The 20,541-nt window shown below is 40.4% G+C and overlaps 1 protein-coding gene across 1 annotated transcript in view; it reads left to right on the forward strand.

Annotated features, from left to right (window-relative positions):
- The window catches only part of LOC307046432 (kinesin-like protein KIF6), a 73,370-nt gene that overhangs the window by 34,183 nt on the left and 18,646 nt on the right, over nucleotides 1-20,541 (forward strand). Inside the window, exons 12-17 of the mRNA XM_079692826.1 lie at nucleotides 2,413-2,610; nucleotides 8,763-8,827; nucleotides 10,752-10,920; nucleotides 11,402-11,504; nucleotides 12,126-12,181; nucleotides 19,805-19,855. Of these exons, the coding sequence (XP_079548952.1) occupies nucleotides 2,413-2,610; nucleotides 8,763-8,827; nucleotides 10,752-10,920; nucleotides 11,402-11,504; nucleotides 12,126-12,181; nucleotides 19,805-19,855 (642 nt within the window). The remainder of the gene's footprint in view (nucleotides 1-2,412; nucleotides 2,611-8,762; nucleotides 8,828-10,751; nucleotides 10,921-11,401; nucleotides 11,505-12,125; nucleotides 12,182-19,804; nucleotides 19,856-20,541) is intronic.

Below are 20,541 nucleotides of genomic sequence, written 5' to 3' on the forward strand. Positions count from 1 at the left end.
GTAAGGATATGTCAAACATTCCATTATCTAAATGAATGCTGATTAACATCTTAAAGGATTTTTCATACTTGTAGTATATGGTATGCTAAATTGAAGCAATTTGCGGTACTACTGAGATTGGCACTGCACCTTCGCTAGCTTTGGCAACAAAATATATATATATATTTGGTGGGATGTCTGCTTTATTGGACAGTATAATAAAGAGTGACAAGAAAGATGAGAAGGAGAGATGGAATGCACTTCATGAGCTCAGTTTGACCACATTTTGAGTGCAAGGCATGTGAAGCAGCCCACAGATCTTACGTGCAACCCCCAAAAAAACATTTCATCCTATTCTCGAGGGCTATGTTGGGGTTCAGCATAAATGAAGATATCAGACGCCAGAGATCTCGCTAATGGAAAAACCTGCTGAACAACCGTTTGAAGTAATGACTTGTATGAAACAATGACATGGGACCCACAGAAGTCATATTTCTCCGTTCAACTTGGCTGCTAGAGGTAGTTTTGATTTTTTTTTTGGTTTAGATTTTGGCAGTTTTCAGAGGGCTGCATGGTTGGTTTCTTTGGAAACTGTAATTGTAGACCTGGTTTCTTCATGTTATTGTTCCAACTGACATCCCCCTTTGTATTGGTGGACAGGAATATAAACCAACGTCTCCAACTCCTTCAAAACTACGTCCATGCCTCCTCCCAAATAATGACAATCAGACTTTTTTTCTACGAACATCCCCAATTATCTGCTGACCACCACAGTCTGGCCACAAGTGGATGTCTGCTAATCTCATGATAGAAGCATGCTTAAGGAATAGGCTAATGTGTTGTCTCTAAATTATGGGTTGTGATTCGGCCATCAAGCACACTTCCATTTATAGTGGAAAAACAGGCACACAGGCATCGAGCTGAATATGTTAGGAGAATGCAATCTTTTATTCATGTGTTAATGTAGTTTAAGGACGTAGAAGTTAAACAGACTGTTTTTCACTAGCGTACCTCTGATAGAATAACACTAAGCCATTGTCCCTTTCCCTATGTGTTCCCTGTGACAAGCTTTCAGTAAGATGTAAAGCAATCTTGGCAGCTTTCTGTAAAATAGCTTGATCATGTTTTTTCCCAAACAATTCTAGTTCACACGATTACAATTTTTCCTCCATCAGCAGGTTTTTACAGTGTAAAAACATGGCCTCTGCTAGCACCGTTGTCTCCTTTCACACCAGTGGTAGGAACAGCAGTGTTATACCCCTTTGATACAGTAAACATAGCTCTACAAGTCAGAAAGCATACCAGCATTCAGCCGTCAATTTGATAATCACATTTGAAAGTCCTGAAAGAATTTGTGCTCTGTTGTGTGTGTGTGTTATTATTATTTAAAAAAATGTGAGGCCAGCTGAAAGCAATTGATCGAATGCTGGGTAGTGCTGTACTGTTGAAAGCTTTTTACATTAAATGGAACAGAGTAAACGATTATAGTAAATTGACTTAATGTATAGAGACATTGCATATGGAGAAGTAAAAACGTGTCATGGCAATACAAATGTTAACGGGATCTAATTAAGAATTCTTGCCTTCTCATGTAGCCACTCAATTACCCTGTCACAGATGCATATCTACACTTGGATTCAAGTAGACAAACACAAGAAATATAACCTCATCAGTGGGGAAGATTTTGTGGAATCTTGGTGAAGTATGCAGCCTCTCTGGCTCCTCTTCTCTCCACTGATTCATCCCAGACCATGACATCTTCCCCAGCCTGTAAGGTCAGACGCTGAGAGCATGTCAGCACTCCGCCATTATTAAAAGCCCTCAATAGAGCTGGCTGCCTTTTTGAGGAACCCTTCATCCCGAAATCAATCAATAAATCTGTTTTTCCGCTTACCTGTATTTATTCAACTAGATTGTTGTTGGTTTAGTTGCCAAGTGTTGGAGATATAGTCTTATAGATGTATGCTTCCTCTCCAGTATAATGGAAGTAGATGGCATTTGGCTTGGTTTGGTGTTTAAAGCCCAAAGAGTACATTTGAAAAACTCAACAGCAATGTCTCTTTCAAGAAATCAAGATCATCCACAGAGCTTGTTGTGAGCAGTTTCATGTAGGAACATTTCTAAATCTCGTGTTGACACTAGATCAAGCCTCCTTGAGTATTTGCCTTGTTAATGGTTATTCGGTTTGCGGGTGTAGTTCGAAGGAATAAAGAAGTCAAACTGCAACAAGGTCTATTGATTATCTTTAGTAATTGGGTCCTGCTTTTTGGAAAGAGAAATTCGGTTGGGTTTTTCAACATCTTTTTTGACATTATGCACGAAAGAAGAGTGCCATGTAGTTCCATTTCATTGGAGAGAAGTCAATCATCCCGTTTCCATCCGGTACTTTGTCCAAAACAAGATGAAAAAGATGACTTAACTCATTCCCCACAGGTATCCTAGTTAAGATGTTGAAGAAGGAGAAAAAAAGAGCCCAGGATGCTGTTGCTCAGCTTGCTAACACCGTCAATGGCCAGAGAACGGCGTCCCAGGATGCCTCAGGGTTGTCAACAATGCCACTATTGAGGGAAGGGAGCCCAGACAGCATCTCAACCGGCCATAGAGGACGAGCCATACAGCACATGAAAAGAGGTACGTTAAGAAACTAGATTCGGTTGTGCTTGTCTTTACAAAGCAAAGAATTGGAAAGATGGAAGACCAATCATGTTTATAGAATTTGAAAACACATACTATACAGAGATGCTGTATGAGAAACCAATGACATTTTGGAAAATTGCAATATAAATCTATTTTAGTAGACCTCAACAATGGAATTATGATCAGTAGAAATGGCCATGACATGGGACCTTTTAAAATAAGTATGTTTATTACGCAACATAAATATGTATTAGTTTGTGCTTAAGTTAAGTAACAAAAGCAAGCAAGTAAGGAAGTAAGCGTAGATTTTTTGTTTCACGCAGGACTACTGCAGAACTTCCAGCGGTGAAAGTCCATGTTTTTTAATTTATCTCAGTTCCAGTATTTGGCAGATTGCTCTAACCCGTGGTCTTGCATTTAGTGTCATTACAGTGTTGCAGTTGATAAGCTTATCTCCATTTAGATAAACAATGCCATATCTCTTCAGAGCGTTAAGATTACAGTGAAAGTATAACAAAGAGTCAGTTAGTAGCAGAGCCTTCAGACTGCAACTTCTCTTGGATTGCCGTCTATGTGTAATTTCTTCAGACATGAGCTTGGTTTAAATGTAATAGGAATGAGGAGGTTGCTAAAAGTCAAGCTAATCAAGCTTTGAGATATCCTCCCTAGCCAGCGGCAGCATTTATTTGGCCTTTCCTGTTTAATGTTGGCTAAGTGGAGCCTTACGTGTGATGATAAACCTGAGACCTTATAACGAGCTCAGTCATAGCCATCGGGCACAGCGGCAGGAGCCAGAAACTCATCACAGCGAGGCTGCGCTCCTGTCTGCGCTAACCACAGCTCCGTCATCCTTTTTGACATTTTTGTGTAATGGTGCCCAGTGCGGTTGTAAGGCCAGCACGGAGGTAATTGCAAACAGGGACTCTGAAAGAAGAGCCTATTTAAAACAAACAGGTTTGAACTCTGTCCAGTCAGACTTCGTAAGCGATTCGGTCATTCATTGAAGGGACAATGAGGAGCTCTGTGATGGATGGCTATGAAGCAGCGGTTCATACAACCACTGATAAACGATGTGCCATATGTATATGTCTCTCCGAATGATATGTTATCTAATACGGAGCATGATCATTTGGGTCATCTCACCAGAGGATTTGTTTTCACTTGCCCCGGCATTGCCTCCATTAGTTCCACTTCCATTCAGTTGACCTGTGGCTGTGTGGCATCTGCGGCCTTACAATCACACACCACACAATTAGCCAATTGGAAAGACGAATTGTAATGCTGTCTGTATTTGTTATTATATTATATGATCTTGAACAATATATCACCCGTCCGGTTAGTATGATATCTTACGAAAGGTTATTTTGTGTTTTTTTAGGCATTTTTCTGTGAATGTCCAGCAAAATTAGCAATGAGTGCCCCTGTGCAAAGCCTGTTTCGGCAACAAAGATTTTTTTTTTAACAACAACAAAAGTGTTGTTACTTAAAGTGGACCTATTATGCTATATTGAAAAAATATATTGTAGGGCCATAACTATACAAAACATGTCTGTGAAGTTTTTTGCTTAAAATACCAAACAGATCACTCATTGTAGCCATGCCTCATACTGCTCCCCTTTTGCAGCCCTGTTAGAGAAATGCGGATTGTAGGTCCTTAGCTTGAAAAAAAGAGGAGGTGGAGCTAATGCCTGATCAGAATTCTACCGGAGATAAAGTTAAATTCTGCTGTGATAAAACGCCATCCTGTTCTAAACCACATCAAAGATTATTTCTGAAACAGTATGGAGCTCAAATGCTTTTTCTCTTGCGGGTTTATCACAAGGTGAGTTCCTTTTTTTATTTCCTGGTTTTTAAACACATGTGCTCTCCAGTACAGGTTAGCTCTGAGTGTTGGCGAGGCTTGCTAATGTAAACAAAGACGAAATTACGTCCAAAACACGTCAGGCATTGTTTCTGATAGCAACTTTCTGTGGGTCCGCCGCCGATTTGACGTAATATCGGCAGCAAATCTGTATCTGCTCGTTGTACCCCCGTTTTTAAAAGATTTGGATACGGAGGAAAGAGAAAGGGTTTTATTTTCTGACACTGCGTGAGTTCCCGGACACACCGGGGACACATATTTATGTATAAAAGACATCACAAAGTGCATTTTGCATTATAGGTCCCCTTTAAGTATGGAAGTTTCATTACAAAGTCTGGTTTATTTGGAACCACCCATCCCCACCCACATCCTCATGACGCAGACTTTTTTACACCTGTCCTATGTCACAATTACGTGGGTTATATATACATTTCTCAAACTTTACATAGGTATAAGACCAAACTGTGAAAGAGAACAACCTCTCAGTGTTGAGGGAAAAGCGTTTCTTATGTTTAGTGCACTGCTGTTCACATTTTTTCCAATCAGCATCTGGAGGTCCTTATGAACAGAAACATAAATATCTACATGACCTACAGTGATTTGAGTCGCAATAAATCCAAACATTGAAAATATTACATTTAAATAATCCAGCTGTTTCATAATCAAATGAAAGAGGACACGAGTCATTTCTGTCAGACACACAAATACAAGTATTCGTGAAGAATCTTCCTGGCTCTTGAATACATGTTGCACAAAGTGACTTTTGGTAAGGAAAACCCAAAAAAGTCAGCAGTATGCCTCAAAGGACATTTTCATATCTGTTGCCTCCAATATTGAGGGATAGGTTATTACGTGTTGCAGCCTCCATGATCATGATCCAGCTATATAACTGCTAAGTCCATGTCAGGATCCACAAAACATGGGTTGGGTTGCCTTCAAGCATTATAACACTTTATTTCACAAATGGCTAAAGAGTCATGTTATAAATCGCAAGACTTTGTTTTAATTCCCACTCAATGAATGTCAAATCAATGGCTGTCATGTTTCTTTGAGAGAGAAAGTATCCCTTAGCCATTAGTTAAAGTGTTACTTGGAATCGCATGACGGATTCATGTCGCAGGTGCTACTGTAGTTTGTATTGATCACATGTTAAGCCCAACTCAGATGTGTGATAAATGACACTGGCTCCAATTCTGATGTACTGTCACATCCCACAAACAGAAAGTATAGAATATCTATATATTTTTTAAAACCATTTTTCCTTTTAAAAGAAGGTGAAATATTTCCGTTCCCAGATTATACAAATATTTTCCTTTGACCATGTTAAAGGTCCTTTGATATATGGAGAGTTAGGATTATATATTTGCTAAATGGAAATAATATCTTAAACTGTAAAGCAGGGAAACCATTGGCTTTGCAAGGCCAGTTGCAATGCACATCTGTATCTATATGATATCCATGTGTGGGCAGTGAATCAGAGGGAAGCTTGTCTATAATAAATGTTCAGGGTCTAAAGTTATCCATATCTATAAACTGAACATTTTCAATGCCATTCTTTAGTTTAACCAGTTACTGTATGTTTCTGTACTTTTAACTTGTCTGCAGTCATTTTAAGGTTTCCCATTAGCCTATAAGGCTGGGAATGCAATTGATATTTTTTCTGTGGTGTCTTTTTTAGACTAAATAGTACACACTTCTCTTTATTTGAACGCTTGGAAGAGTGCCAGCATTGCACTCTAACACATCCTGACTCATTGACCCGCAAAGTGAGTGAATCATTCAAGGGTGCTTACATTTGCTATGCTTGCTCTAATTGTTTAACTGTGTTTCTTATTTCTTTTCCCACCTACTAAAAATGTAAAGCAAACACTTCAGCATGATCATTAAATAGTTAGTGTTAGGGCTGCGTTTAAAGATAAGAGCGATACACTGGAAAATACAAAAAACGTGATTATGAGCAGACTGGATTTCGTTGATAGCTTTTCTAATTTCAACATCGCATTGGAGTTATGAAGTCATTACATCCTTCTTGCATGCACACTATACAATGACTAAATAGCTACCTTAGCCAACAATATTGGCGCTACATTAATTGTCCACTTTTTTGCGCAAAAAAGTGCTACCCTTTCACAAATTCCCACATCCTGCAGTCCCTTGCTACCACTTACACGTCCACTCTGGAATGTCTGTGTACTTTTCTCACACTTCATGAGAAATGTCTCTCTCTTTCTGCTCTGTTTGCAACAAACGCTGTGAACAGGACACAGGACAAAGCTGGATGTTGACCAGGAATGGTCTGCATTTTGGGAGGAAAATACTTTCAGAACACGTTGAGCAGTTCCAGGAGGATCAGAGAGCACACCTCTCGCAATTAAGTCATTTCTGACTTTCCCAAAGAGTAATACTGCTGATTTCTTTAAGGAGGCCCTTTTATGCTTTTTAGGGTTTTCCCTTTCCCTGCAGTGTGTTATAGGGGTTTGTGTGCATGTAAATGGTCAGCAAAGACTAAAATCCCAAAGTTTATGCCAGAGGGAGTATTTGAGAACGTGATTTTGTAAGCCGTGACATCTCTAAGTGGTTGACCAATCACAATAAAGCCGGCCTGCTAACCAATCAGAGCAGGCTGGGCTCTGGTTTCAGACAGAGGGTGCTGCAGCACAGGCAGTATAGGAAAAATAAAGAGCTTTTTGAAGCATATTAACATGTCACAGTAGAATATATATACACATTTATAATACTAATTTGAACCTGAAAATGAACATAATAGTGCTCCTTTAACTTCCGGTTAATACTACAATGATTACATATTGAGTTCCTCTAAAAAAGTGAATGTGAATGAAGTGAACTGAATGTGCAACTTATCTCAAACACACAATCCCCAGTTGTTTAATTCATTGCCCTGCATGTATATACGTATAGATATATACTATATATCATATGCTTCACATCTGGAGGGCCTATTTTCCATGACCCAGTTGGAGACTCATAACCAAACTATATGCGCATTAGATCATTGTTCTTTATCCTGGCCTAATTCAAAACAAATGCACCTCACTTATCCTCCCCTCATGCTCGATGGGTCACTGAATGTTTATATATGTTTTAATTTCGGTTTAATCTGAGGGGCTCTGGCGCCGTAGCCAACAGCCTCTTCTGTTACGGTAAGGGTAATTACTGTCCCCTGAAGATGAACTGTAAATGTAATGATGATGACCTTTCCATGGAAACCATTCATGCTGATTGAATGGCATATAATCAGCTAGTCTTCTCATAATACATCCTTTTGTACTGGGCTCCAAACTTTGCCAGCATAAAATAAAACGTGAACACTAGAGAATTTTTTTTTTTTTGTTGTCTTTTGTGTTTTTCATAAAACAAGATTTCTACTGCAGTCTGTTCACCATAAATGACCAAATCGTTAGTTCTCCTAGTGACTTCTTCCACCGGTACAAAAGCACAGTGTCTTCTTCTTGCGCTCCTGAGATTGTTTTTATAGTGCTAAAAGTTCTCTAATGGATGGACAAGGTGTTCCTGTTGTAATGCAGGCTGCTGATGACTTGCATTAAGCAGCCGAAGGAGACCTGAGACTTAAAGGAAGATTTAGATCTTACTGCAAGTCCTGCTAGCATGTAATGAGACACTGATCACTCTACCAGGCCCTCCACACTTTGTCTGTGATCTAAGCAGAAGCCTCAGACGATAGACACCTCTGTAAGTCATACTTCTGTTACCCACAATAGGAACCAGAAATGTTCTTGTTATTTTATTAAGCATGTACATTTTTCTACAAACATACCCGACACATGGTGCCCAATATTTGTCTTCTTTTTTTTTATAAATTAATGTAACAGTGCTGTATAACTTTATTTTGCAGGTATTTTATTTCTAAAGTGTGTTGAAACGGCATTGATAGTCACAACACATTCCTCCCTTTAAAAACCAATGTGGTTTGTCAGCACTTGAAGCACGGAAAAGAAGAATTAGGAAACTTGGCCTTAGGTCCATGTGATCTCGTTACCCCACAAATGATGTTAGTACAACATGATATGATGTCATATCATTCGCAGATATTCCTGGAATGTCGCTTTTAAGAGTCGAATGGAGTGCATATCTCTCAAGAAACCCTTTAAACTGATTTGTTGAGGCTGGTTATTTCAACATACTTTTGTGAAATGCCTGCTGGTTTCAATCAAGACTTTCCAAAAATAAAGAAACAAAATTCCTGACTGTCCAACAATAAATCTCTCATGAGTTACTGTCCTGTGTATGCCTTCTGATATAACAGCTTTGTCAATAACGATTCACACATTTGAACAAGGGTGCAAGATGGAAATCATTGTGAACCTTTGGGTAATGGGAAAATGTTACAATATAATGCTGGGAATACATAGAGGGGGGGAAAGAACATTGGTTTGTTGGAAACACTGACTTTATACAATTGATATGTCCCCTGTACCACAACAAAGCAAATACTTGCTATAATGTAATGAAACTTGGTGGAAGCTTGTAGGATGGGCAGAGGGAAAAGTCATTGAATTTTGGACCCGGTCCAAATCACAGGGCGGATAAACAAATTGTCTTTTTCTTTTGTTTACATTGCTTAACAGGGCATTTGTGCTAAATAATATATATAAAATAATGTTAAAGGGGCCCTGTTATTCTTTTTGGGGCTTACCTTTTTTTTGGTATGTTCTACAGGTTTTTGTGCATGTAAATGGGCTGCAAAGGCTACAATCCCTAAATTCCCTCCAGAGGGAGTTTTCTCTCCCACACACAACATTCCTGTGGACACCTGCCCAAGTCTGATCAACACATCTTCTTTGAAGGGCCTGTGTTGTCACATTACAAATGAAGCCCATCAACACAACAACGTGGGAAGAAAGACTCTCTGGGTGTTTCTCAATCGCAAGTACGATTGCTTGGTAGCACATGTCTTCCGAGTCACTTGATTCTGAAGCGAGGCAAGATTACTTTCTGACATTCGGAAAGCAAAGAGAGGAACAGGCTAGCAAGTGTGCGTCATGAGAGGCCCCGCCTTACATTTTCCACCACAGATCTGGGGAAATTGGTCCGTGCGCAAAGCATTGTGGGAATTTTAAGACCGTGGAGTCTACTCATGTGCAGCCTCGATATTTCTCCAAATGGAGTACGCCGGGCTCGGTTGATTTCCAAGTAGGCTGGACATTGGAACAGTGCTTCGGCGGCACTCAATGACGTAGTATGCTTGAAATAGTGGCTCTGCAGCATGTGTACTCGACATTGAGAAACGGCCTCTATTCCCCCAACCAACTTCCCAAATGGGACTATCCAAAAATGTGCGAGAAGGTATCAGTCACAGGTACTGGCACCAGCAAGAAAATGTTACTCAAAAGCACTACCAGGCAAAAAGGTTCGGTCAGGTCTTTAATCAAAAAGGCAAAAAATAATACAGGTTAAGAACCAAAATGAACAGACTTGAAGCAACGAAAAACAACCAACTAAGTTGGTGGAAAAACACCAAACTGCTAGAACTGTAGCTTACACTTGGGGAGTCTCTTAGAGCACTTCATGTAAAACAGACAAGACGGACTGGCACTGACCAAGGCAACAGCACAGACTAAATACACAGGGGAGGAGGGAAGATTATGGACAGCTGAGGCTGATTGAGACCAGGCAGGTGATTAACAGGGAGGGAAAACACACCAGGTGAGGGAGTGAGGCGATCAGCCAGGGCCAGGATGTGACAGAAGGCACCATTGGCATTTTTGAAGGTCTATGCTCTCCTAATGGCATTATAGTTACTCTAATACCTGTGCTTTTGCTACTATGCCATGTCAGAGTATACTGTATGCTGTAAGGTCTACACTGCTTTTCATCAAATGTTGTTGCATTTTAAGATATGGTATTGTTGAACACACCATCCTTTCCCTTTTTCACATCATGTCAATGGTTAGTCATCTGCAAAACATATACTTGTTCAACTAATTTGATGTTCACATGTAAACCCTTTGTGTGAACTTGTGTGCCTTGCTTTATTTGTTTGCTGAAAGCAGATTACGCTTTATGTGCTCATTAAATATTATAACAAGCCTATTAAAGAAAAAAATCAGCAGGATGTTATTTGCAAAATGATGTAAATCCCTTACATGTGGCAAGATGCCAATGTCATGTTGGGCCCTGGGGCATCCGCCATGTAATGCTGACATGCTTAGAATTGCTGTTTATATGTGTGTTTATGTTCTCTCTAAACTGTGAATGGCAGGCTAATAGTTTTCAGTTTTGTAATTATTAATAGGTGGGAGGTCAGCTATATCGGAGGGGCTCTGGCTCGCATCTGGCTGCCAGATTGAAGTGGAGTACCTGTGGATGTGAGAACGCTTACAGCTCAAGTCTCACAGCAGGAACCGACAGAACTTCCCTCAGTTGGAAGATGTATTTGTCTTGTTTTGATAGCATGTTGTATGGTAGGTTTAGCACATGTTTTCAACTTGGACCTGGTGATATGAATATGTTTGGGGCGGCTGTGGCGCAGTGGGTTTGTGCGCACAGATTCAATTCAGGGAGGCTGTGGCGTAGTGGACTAGTACGTTGATGTTCGGATCAGGGGAGCACAGGTTCAAACCCCACTGCAGTCAGCATGTTGTTGTGTCCCTGGACAAGACACTTCACCCCAAATTGCTCCTGTGGGGATTGCCCACAGTATTGAGTATGTAAGTCGCTTTGGATCTATCAAGTAACATGTAATGTAATTCCTCCTTGACCTTCACTGCAGTCAGCGTGCCGTTGTGTTTTTGGGCAAGACGCTTCACCCAAAATATGACATGTCTAATATATGTAATGTAAAGCGCTTTGACGACGGGAAGCGCTAACAATAAATACCATGAATTATGAACAGCTTCTGATGATTAGAACATCTTGTCTCAGTGCTGGATCTTTTTTTCTCAGGTCCACAGCTATCTATGGGAAAGCAAGAGGCCTTTGAGATCTTCATAAGAGACCATGAGGACCATCTGACCATTGAAGACAACAAGAAGCTGCTCAAACAGAGGTGAGTGACCAAAAGGACAAGTTGTTACCGTCTGGATACATGTACAGTTCTGTTATGTGAGCAGTGTCATGTGTGGTATTTATTTGTAGCTTGCTCAATGCTATTTTCTCATAAATCACAGAGGAAACAGGTGACTAAATACTGTACATGCATCATTTACATGCAACTACAATATGTCCTTATTTGTTCAGCACCCTTACTATTGTACCTCAGAAAAACTACCTTTAATTTAATCATTTTAAATGGTCGTTTCTCCCATCCACATGCCTGAGTGAACCTATTCAAATTAAAGCGTTTCTTTAAGTCCCTGGCATTTTACTCAGTAAGGCCATCAGTAGGACTGTAAGCACTTGCAGTCTGCCAGGTTTAAAAATGGGTTGATTTTTTTATAAACATCAGAAGAATTTAAGACCTTAGCAGCTGCTATTGTGTTTAGAGCAATAATGCGGATATATTTTGAAATGGATGTTTTATGCAATACTTAACTGATAGTACATTTCAAGCCTTTATTGTCTGCAAAATAAAACATATCTTGTTGCATTTGGCATGTTTATTGTTTTATACAACATTCAATTCATCAAATCTCTATCGCCTTATTAACGTTTGCATTCTTTTGAGCAGGTCAGCTGAGGCCAGAAGAATTGGAGAGGAACTGAATGAGGCTAGAAACAGAATAAGTAAGTTGTTGCAACAGAAATCTCCCTCTAGAAATCACATTACATTTAGGAGCTGTGAAAACGACATTGTCATCCACATCATCTTTAAACTAGAGGCAAACGAAGCTATAAGGAAAGCACTTAAGAACGCTGAACACTTCTGTTAACGGTCTCTGGGGCCTAAGAAGAGAGCAGCCTACCTGCCTGGAAAGTCTTAACGAACAGATCACTGTTGGGGTTCTGTTTCCCTGGAGTGGAGAAATGTCGCTCAGCACATTCCTGAACTTTTCCAGGACTGAGAGGCGTTCTGATTTTTGATCCAGCTAGCCTTCCAACCTGTGTTTTTTAACTAGCCTGGCTCAGGCTGTTTTTATGACGACTCTGTTAGCACACCCCTGTGCTCCTCTCAACAACCTCTTTGACAGGTAGCTTTACTATGCCACCATGAGGCCTGGCATATAACCCACACTTGACTGAATGCAGAGTGATAACAGGGTTTACCTCCAAATGTCTCTGTTATTGTATATTATACATACCCCACCTAAGTTTAAACCATGGCAGCAGGGGGTGTATACAAAAATATTAGAAACTTAAGTCACATTCTCTATTTTTTGAGAATTATTTTCAGTGCGTGACAGACATTTGTGACATGATTTTCAACCGTTTATAAGCCAATAATCCCCTAATTCCAATATTTTGTCACTTTAAATACTGTATCATTGTAAATCCAAACATTTAGTACAAGTATTTAAGCTCAAATGCCTGGCATGTTGGGCCAGGGTCAGTTTGGTTTGGGCAGAGATCAAAGCTCTTGTGTGTTAATACTTTCACACCATGAATAGACCAACTGCAGGGATGGAAAGATCAATAGAATATTTCAAAAAAGAAAGTACTGTTACTATAAAGACATTTACCTCATGTTCAATATTATGACTTGGGTAAATATGTTGTATTTACATTGTAGCTAAATGTAGATCAAAGTAAAAAGTTAAAACAAAATGATGTATAGTTGTTTAATCACCTGTGTGAACATTATTCTGTGAGCCTGTTGCACAGCAAACTCCACATTCTATACTGTGTTACATTTTGCTCATTTATTCCCAGTGCATGATATCACCAGTCGTCAACTTCTCTTGTCTCATTGGGCTACTCAAATACTTCTCAAGCATTTTACTTTAATGACTGCTCTGTAGGCAAAATCAGTAGAAAGTGTGTTCACACCTACTGCAACTAGAGGGAACCGTTCCAAAACATACTTTTTAAATAGCCCAAGAACTACTTCAACAATTACTTTATTTCTTCAAGATTTAAATGTAATAGAAAATGTCATCAAAGCATCATCATACTTGGACAAGAGTCCACATTGATTTGAAGTCATAATGGGTTACAGAATGCTACTTAAAGAACAGTTATGTGGCAACAAGTTCAAATGATTTCACTGCACTTTGGTTGGATTTTCCAGCAAACTCGGAGCAGTTAAAATGTGTTATTAGGCCTCAATCTGGTTCACATTTACTATTGCAAGCTACATTTATTAATTTCCCTGGACTGCGTGTGTTTGTGGCTCATTTCACATGCCATTGAAATAGATAGGTTTGCCTCACACCAGCGCCTGGCATCGCCGCTGCCTCAGATCACGGTTGGTGGTTTGGTAGCACTCGGGCTGTTACCCTCACACATGCCAGCGTACACTTATCACCATTTGGAATTTAAATTGTTTTCAGCAATCAGACCATGTGCTGACACAGCCCAATATCAGACATGTCAGACTCCACGCAGAAATCAGCTATGACATCGTGTTGAATATTTACTCCTCAAATGTCTTCTGCAGACATCATCAATGAAAGGGAGCAATGAGGAGAAACTAAATTAATGTAGTAAGATTTAACAATTTTCCAACTTTCTCAAATTTGGAATGATACCCAGAAAGCATCTTGATGCTGTCAGATATTATTACACTGTGAGGTGCATGGGGCTGCATTCTTCCTAGATGAGGGACGGTGTTTTTAGTGGAAGGTGGTTGCCGCTTCTGGATGGAAACTAGCACCATAATGTTTAGCTCAGTGCGTTTCCTTGCCATCTTGGAAGCCCTTCTTGGAAATGGTATTCTACCTGTGCCTCATAGTTAATGTAGAACATGGAGAAACATTTAGCATAATATAGTCAAAAGCTTTGTGGCGTGTTTTCTCATGAATGAACCCAGCAGGAGGGTCAGTAGCTTGGGAGAAAAGGGAGAGGCGGTAGCCCGTGGAGACACCAGTGTCCAAACAGCAGCCCACTCTATGGTATTGTTCTTGGCCGTGGCGCGTGGCTCCAATCCCACTGGAGGAGCATATACGTTCCAAGCCCTTAGGTCCAGAAAGTGCAAGGATGTATATTTATTCAGAAGGATCAGCGATGCACTTCTTCTACCTCATCAAAGGTGTAGGTCAGCTGGAAATAAGCAGCATTCCTTGATTTCTCTGCCAGATGTGGGGGGATTTGTGCAGTAAAGTCCAAGATGAAGCATCTGGGAACTGCTTTGGTATCCCACTTTCATCTTCTGCTCACCTTCACTGAAGTGACCCACAGAGAGGAAGACTTTCAGATTCAAGGAAGGTGTATTGGAGCCTTAAAACCTTTATCATCACCAAGAAGGTGGTTGCCAAGCACTTGAGAAGGAATACTGCTGGGAAAATATTATTTGATTTGTGTATGTGGTCTTTGTAACCAGCGGCCTCTAGAATCTACATAACTTCTTGTAGTGCTAATGTCAGCGGCTGCTCATTAAAGAGGACCTATTGTGTTTTGGGGGGTTTTCCCTTTCCTTTAGTCAGTCATATAGGTTTGTGGTATATGTAAATGTTCTGCAAATGCTAAAAACAAGTCCCCTCCGGAGGGACTTTCTCTCCCACACTACAGTACCTGCCTGAAACGCCTCCATTGGACTCCTTTGTCTACTTCGGTAACATAAGGACATAGCCATATAACACTCGCGTTTCTATTGGCTTGTGCTCCAATACATTGTTCGTGTTAGGCTAAGGCCCGGGGCATCTCTAAGTGGTTATCCAATCAAAAAAGAGCCGGCCAGCTAACCGATCAGAGCAGACTGGGCTCTGGTTTCAGACAGAGGGTAAAAAGAGGTGCTGCAGCACAGGCATGGTACAGGTATGAGAAAAATAAAGAGCTTTTTCAACATTAAAGCATGGAAACATGTCAGAGACACAAAATACAAATATCAACCCGAATATCAGCATAATAGGGGCCCTTTTAAAGAGACATTTCTGTGTGGTTTTTGCTTTAGTATTAGCCATTCTCCGAATAACAGTCAACATTTTGTAAGGTTTTGTGTTGCCAGCACATATCAGGGCCTAGACGCTTTTATTCGAGTGCTCATTGGTATCAGACTTATCAGCATCGTGAGACGCAATACTGGATTTGGACATTGAACATCTACAACCATAATTGTTTCAGAAGTGGTCAGTTTACAAGCTGATTTTAAGCAAAATAGTTATCAAAGCTTGGCTGATGGGTTCCAAGGTTACTCTTCGACCACTGCGTTCCGTCCAAATGCAAATTCTGCACTCATGCAAAATCTGTTTGTGGAGATCAAGTTAATACAACCTTGCTTGTTTCCTTTTGTTAATGCAACACTTGTGATGGTAGTTATCTACCAATTATCTAAATTATATTTTAGTACCTCAATATTTTCAAGATGGTCATATTATTTAGTGCATTCATTCTTCATGCACACTGAAATCAACACCCCACCCAGATATTGAGAAGCTGGAGAGAACTTACGATCCTTGGATCTCGGGATCGCTGTGGTAATGTGCAGCATATCAGGTTTAACCTCCAGCCACAAAAATCACCAAATATTTATTGAGGCTTGTAGCTTGACACCGGTCCTTAAAGACGACAGCATGTCTCCTGGCGATGTGGGAGGAAACCCTGCATGGTCTGGAGGAGGCTGAAAGCCCACAGTCATGTCCTGCAGGGAGGAGAGCAACACTCAAGTGTAATATAGTATTGCAGGAAGCACACCGCACACCACTCTTACTTGACACGTACCAAATTAATCTCTCGTGGAATCTTTCTTGACAATCTGCAATTTCAAATATGGACCTAGAAGGAAATAAAACACTGTGACCACAATTGTACATTTTCTCCAAAAAAACGTAATAAATGCAGATGTCTATGAAATTCATGTATGAAGTGACAAACTGCCTTTCAGAAATACAATCCCGAATATTGCATGTTAAGTAAATGAACCTGTATCAAAACTCTTGTCTTGCAAATAGGAAGTCACTATCAATAAATAAATGGAAACATTTATAATAAATCAGAGCCTCACTCAATACTAAAAGCCAAACACTTCACCAGTGTAAATATATGTTAAGAAACCAAAATAAAATGTACCCCTGTCCTCCACTGCATACATGAAATGATCCCTATCCATGGACCCTACATGCCCCAAGGAGTAAGGCAGTCCAAGTTGCATAATAAGCTTCATTTCAGAAAAAACGCGAAAAGGAAATACCAAAGATACATTTAGTACCATACACAATTATGAATGCAATAGACATCTGGGCCTTAACGTAAAAAACTAAAAACTTTTTTTCAGGTGCGCAGGAATTTTTCTAACTTTTTCTCCAATCGTCCCTCTCTCTCTTAATCACCTGTCTGTTTAAATAAATGTGCAAAGAGTTTTTCTGGGTGAAAATGACTTGAGTAGAATATTGTGCTGTACATCTGCATTGTAATCCAGAATCAGGAATACATCAGCCAGCCATAAAGCATGTCAAATTGTATTAAGACCCGTGATAAATACATCTAGTCCTCATTTGTTGGCCTCGGAAAACCTTCAGTAGCATGACTCATGTAAGCTGTACAGTTAGTGTTGGGCCCTTGTGCCCTCAGCTCCCATGTGCTCTTCACCTGAGGGATTGTGATGTATGGCCGTTCACTTAACTCACTATCAGTCCCAAATTAACTTTATAGTATAGTAAATGTATCCCCAATTTTGCACATTGCTGTTCAATGCTACTTGTAAAATCTGCACAGCTCTCCACTTTAAATACTAGTATTTTACTAATGTTTTATGTACTTTATATATCAAAGCAAATTCCTCGTATGTGGTATTTATGAATATGTTGCTGTTATGTGCTTCCCTGGCAGGAATATGTCTTAATCCTGTTATCTTGTTTTGAACGATTCTTCAGTTTTGGGTCATGTTTGAGAATGTTGTGTCTGTATAAAGACTTGGACTGGCTACCTGACCACAATGTAAAGCCACAGGGCCTCTCAGCTCATTTACTTTCTCAGTTACGTACACTAACTGCAGATTCTGTGAGAGGTTCCCATACCCTGGTTGGTTCTCCACAGGCATTAGGAAAAATACCATCATCATGGGCACAACATGTCCCTGTGTGTCATTTGTAACGTTGCACATCATCCATTCACATCTCCACTGTCAGCAGAAACCCTAAATATCAGCCTGCATTTAAAAAAAGGTGTTTGTAAAGACTTTTGAAAGATGAGCTGGTCTGTGTGTTGCATGGGCAAAACATTTTGGATCAGTGGAAATCTGAGAGCTGATGTAAAACTCAACCTGAAGTCTGTAATAATAACATTTGTCATGCTTGATAAACCCCAGGATATTCATGAGAGACTGCACTTTACTCTGGGTCACTCCGGCAGGACATGTTAGTCTTAAATGCTCTCAGTGTCTTCATCTTTTCTTTGATAAAGCAGGAGCTCTGAGCCAAGAGGTTTATGGCACCTTGAGAGGTGTTGCAGGAAATGGCAGTTCACCACACTCCTGTTCTTTTCTCTTTTTGCAAAACGATAAGTCATCTGGATTTGTCATTTTTGGAGCTCGGGTTTAAGATTGGCGACAGGATCATGTTACAGAAAGAACTACAGCACGGCACCGTCTACATGTGTATAATACCTGAGGGATTGTAATGGAAACTGACCACAGAACTGCACTTCCATGTCTCTTTTATCGTTTAGCCTCGTCATACATGCTCATTCACTAAACTCATTATCAGACACACTATCACAAGTCTCCTCAAGTTATCTTATAGTAAATGTATCCACGCTTTAACCTGATTAAATGGAGATATTAATGACCTCAAGTATGGTCTTTTACAATATGCTCAAGTACATTTACTTTACAGTCTTCCTATGCCACTGAAGCATTGCCTCACAAATTCAATATCTCGTATGGGGCAATTAACTACGTAAATTAGGGGAAGAGAGAGAGCAGAAGAACAGACGAAAATGACTTCCCCAGATGTTAAGCCGGTATCATTGCCACATGAGAGGCAGTGACCCTGAACGCCTCTCTCATGCTGCTTCCTGACTCACTGAAGTTAAAGGTCCTATGTCATAGTCATTTCTACTGATCATAATTCCATTGTTGAGGTCTACTAGAATAGATTTATATTGCAATTTTCCAAACTCACATTGGTTTCTCATACAGCATCTCTGTAAAGTATGTATATTCACTCTCTGTCCTACACGGCTTGTTGGAGCTCCTGTTCTACTTTTGACGCCTCGACGAAGGCGTAAGCCAATCGAATCATATGCCAGTACAAGCTCTAGCCAATCAAACCGCGTGCTTGTGTGTCTGGGGCGGGAGATTCATGTGATTGGTTATTGGTCGAGTTTCAGCCCCCCCCCGCCGGCAAGCGACAACGCACGCCGCCGTGTGTAGGGGCCGTTACAGCGGAACATCAGTGATTATGTTTCACAATGGCTTTAGCAACCCGAAAATGACACCAGTAATGACTAACAGATGATAATGCTGCGTGGGGCCTGGGTGCCGTGTTGGCGGGACGTTGTGCGGCTCGCTGCTATGAAGAGCGGACAGTGTGAGCTGGGTTCATTTCCTGGTTGCTGCGTGGGGTCTGCGAGACAGCGAGACATCGCGAATGGACGCAGGAAGGGGGGGTGCTGAGGGGGCTGCAGCACCCCATCTGCGAAGCTCCACTAGCACCTGCACGCCCAAACGTGGAGCACCTACTGTGTGTGTGTGTGTGTGTGTGTAGAGAGTGAGTGAGTGAGTGAGTGAGTGAGTGAGTGAGTGAGTGAGTGAGTGAGTGAGTGAGTGAGTGAGTGAGTGAGTGAGTGAGTGAGTGAGTGAGAAAAAGAAAAAGAGAAATCTCCAAGGAGGCGACAGGTCTTTTCTGTGTTAGAGTTTTACTCGCTACAGGGCGTACTTTGAGGGTTTGTGACTCTGCAGACCGTTTACATGCATAAAAAGCTACATAACACACAAGGGGACAGGGAATAACCGGAAAAGCATGACATGGGACCTTTAAGTTAGGAAAATCTTCTGCAAACACCTCAATGACTCGTCATTATTCATCAATGCAAGAATGATGTATTAATTGGACCCACAGAATAAACAAGTTGTTAGTGAAACAACAATTAAAAGACAATGGATTTGTTTACTGTAACATCCCTCGTGGACTAAGATCCACACCTGTGATAACAAACTCCTACATTAAAGGGGCCCTCGACACTTTTTTCTCAACTTTGTTTTAAATGTTTCACAAATGTTAGGCTAATAGAAGGTGTATTGTGTCTGTTTGATATAAAATTTAGAGAAAAAATGTTTTTTAAAAAGCTACATTTGTATTGTTCTTTCTTTCTCAGATGAGTTGAAAAAGCAGTTAGAGGTGCAGAGGAGACAGAGGGCCGCTCATGGTAAGATCAAAATGACAAATGTTATTCCCACAGCAAAATGTAACCATGTGTCGATAGAAAAACAGAGAAATATCAAACCATATCTACCCACACAACCAGCTCAACATTGCATGGGCACTTGAAGCAATTACATGCATCATATGGAAAATCTCCACATTTTGCACTGTTGCAATTTGAAATTACAACAACGGAGAATCCAGGTTAACTTTGCTCCTCAAGCCCAAACTCAAAGAATGAACAAAGCTGCCACAAATGGGAACTATTTTTATTATGATTTAGATATTGAGCTCTTTATAGAGTATGCTGCCGGTAACATTGTGACACATTGTGGGCTCTTTTATTTGATATGCAGCGGTGCCCACTTCAAAGCTTTAGCAGTAGTCCTGGCTGACTGAGATCTTAGCGACCAAAGACTGGGCGTCACAACTCTAAGACTTTTTCATTTACTCTTCTCTGACTGTTTTGATCAGTGGCATAAATGCTTTGAAGAGGAATTCTGGTTGTAAAGGACACAAACATCTCCCTCCGGTTACGGCTCCAAAGGCTTTTCTTGTTATTTTCAGTCCCGCATCAGAGAATACTTCACAGCAGCCTTGTTTCGATTATTCAGGGCCAAAACATTGTATTTTTGAAGGAAATGCAGTCTCATGTACTAGCATCTACTAGCTTCTGAGCATTTTCACTGT

Source organism: Notothenia rossii (assembly GCF_949606895.1).
Source record: "Notothenia rossii genome assembly, chromosome: 7".
Lineage (NCBI taxonomy): Eukaryota > Metazoa > Chordata > Actinopteri > Perciformes > Nototheniidae > Notothenia > Notothenia rossii.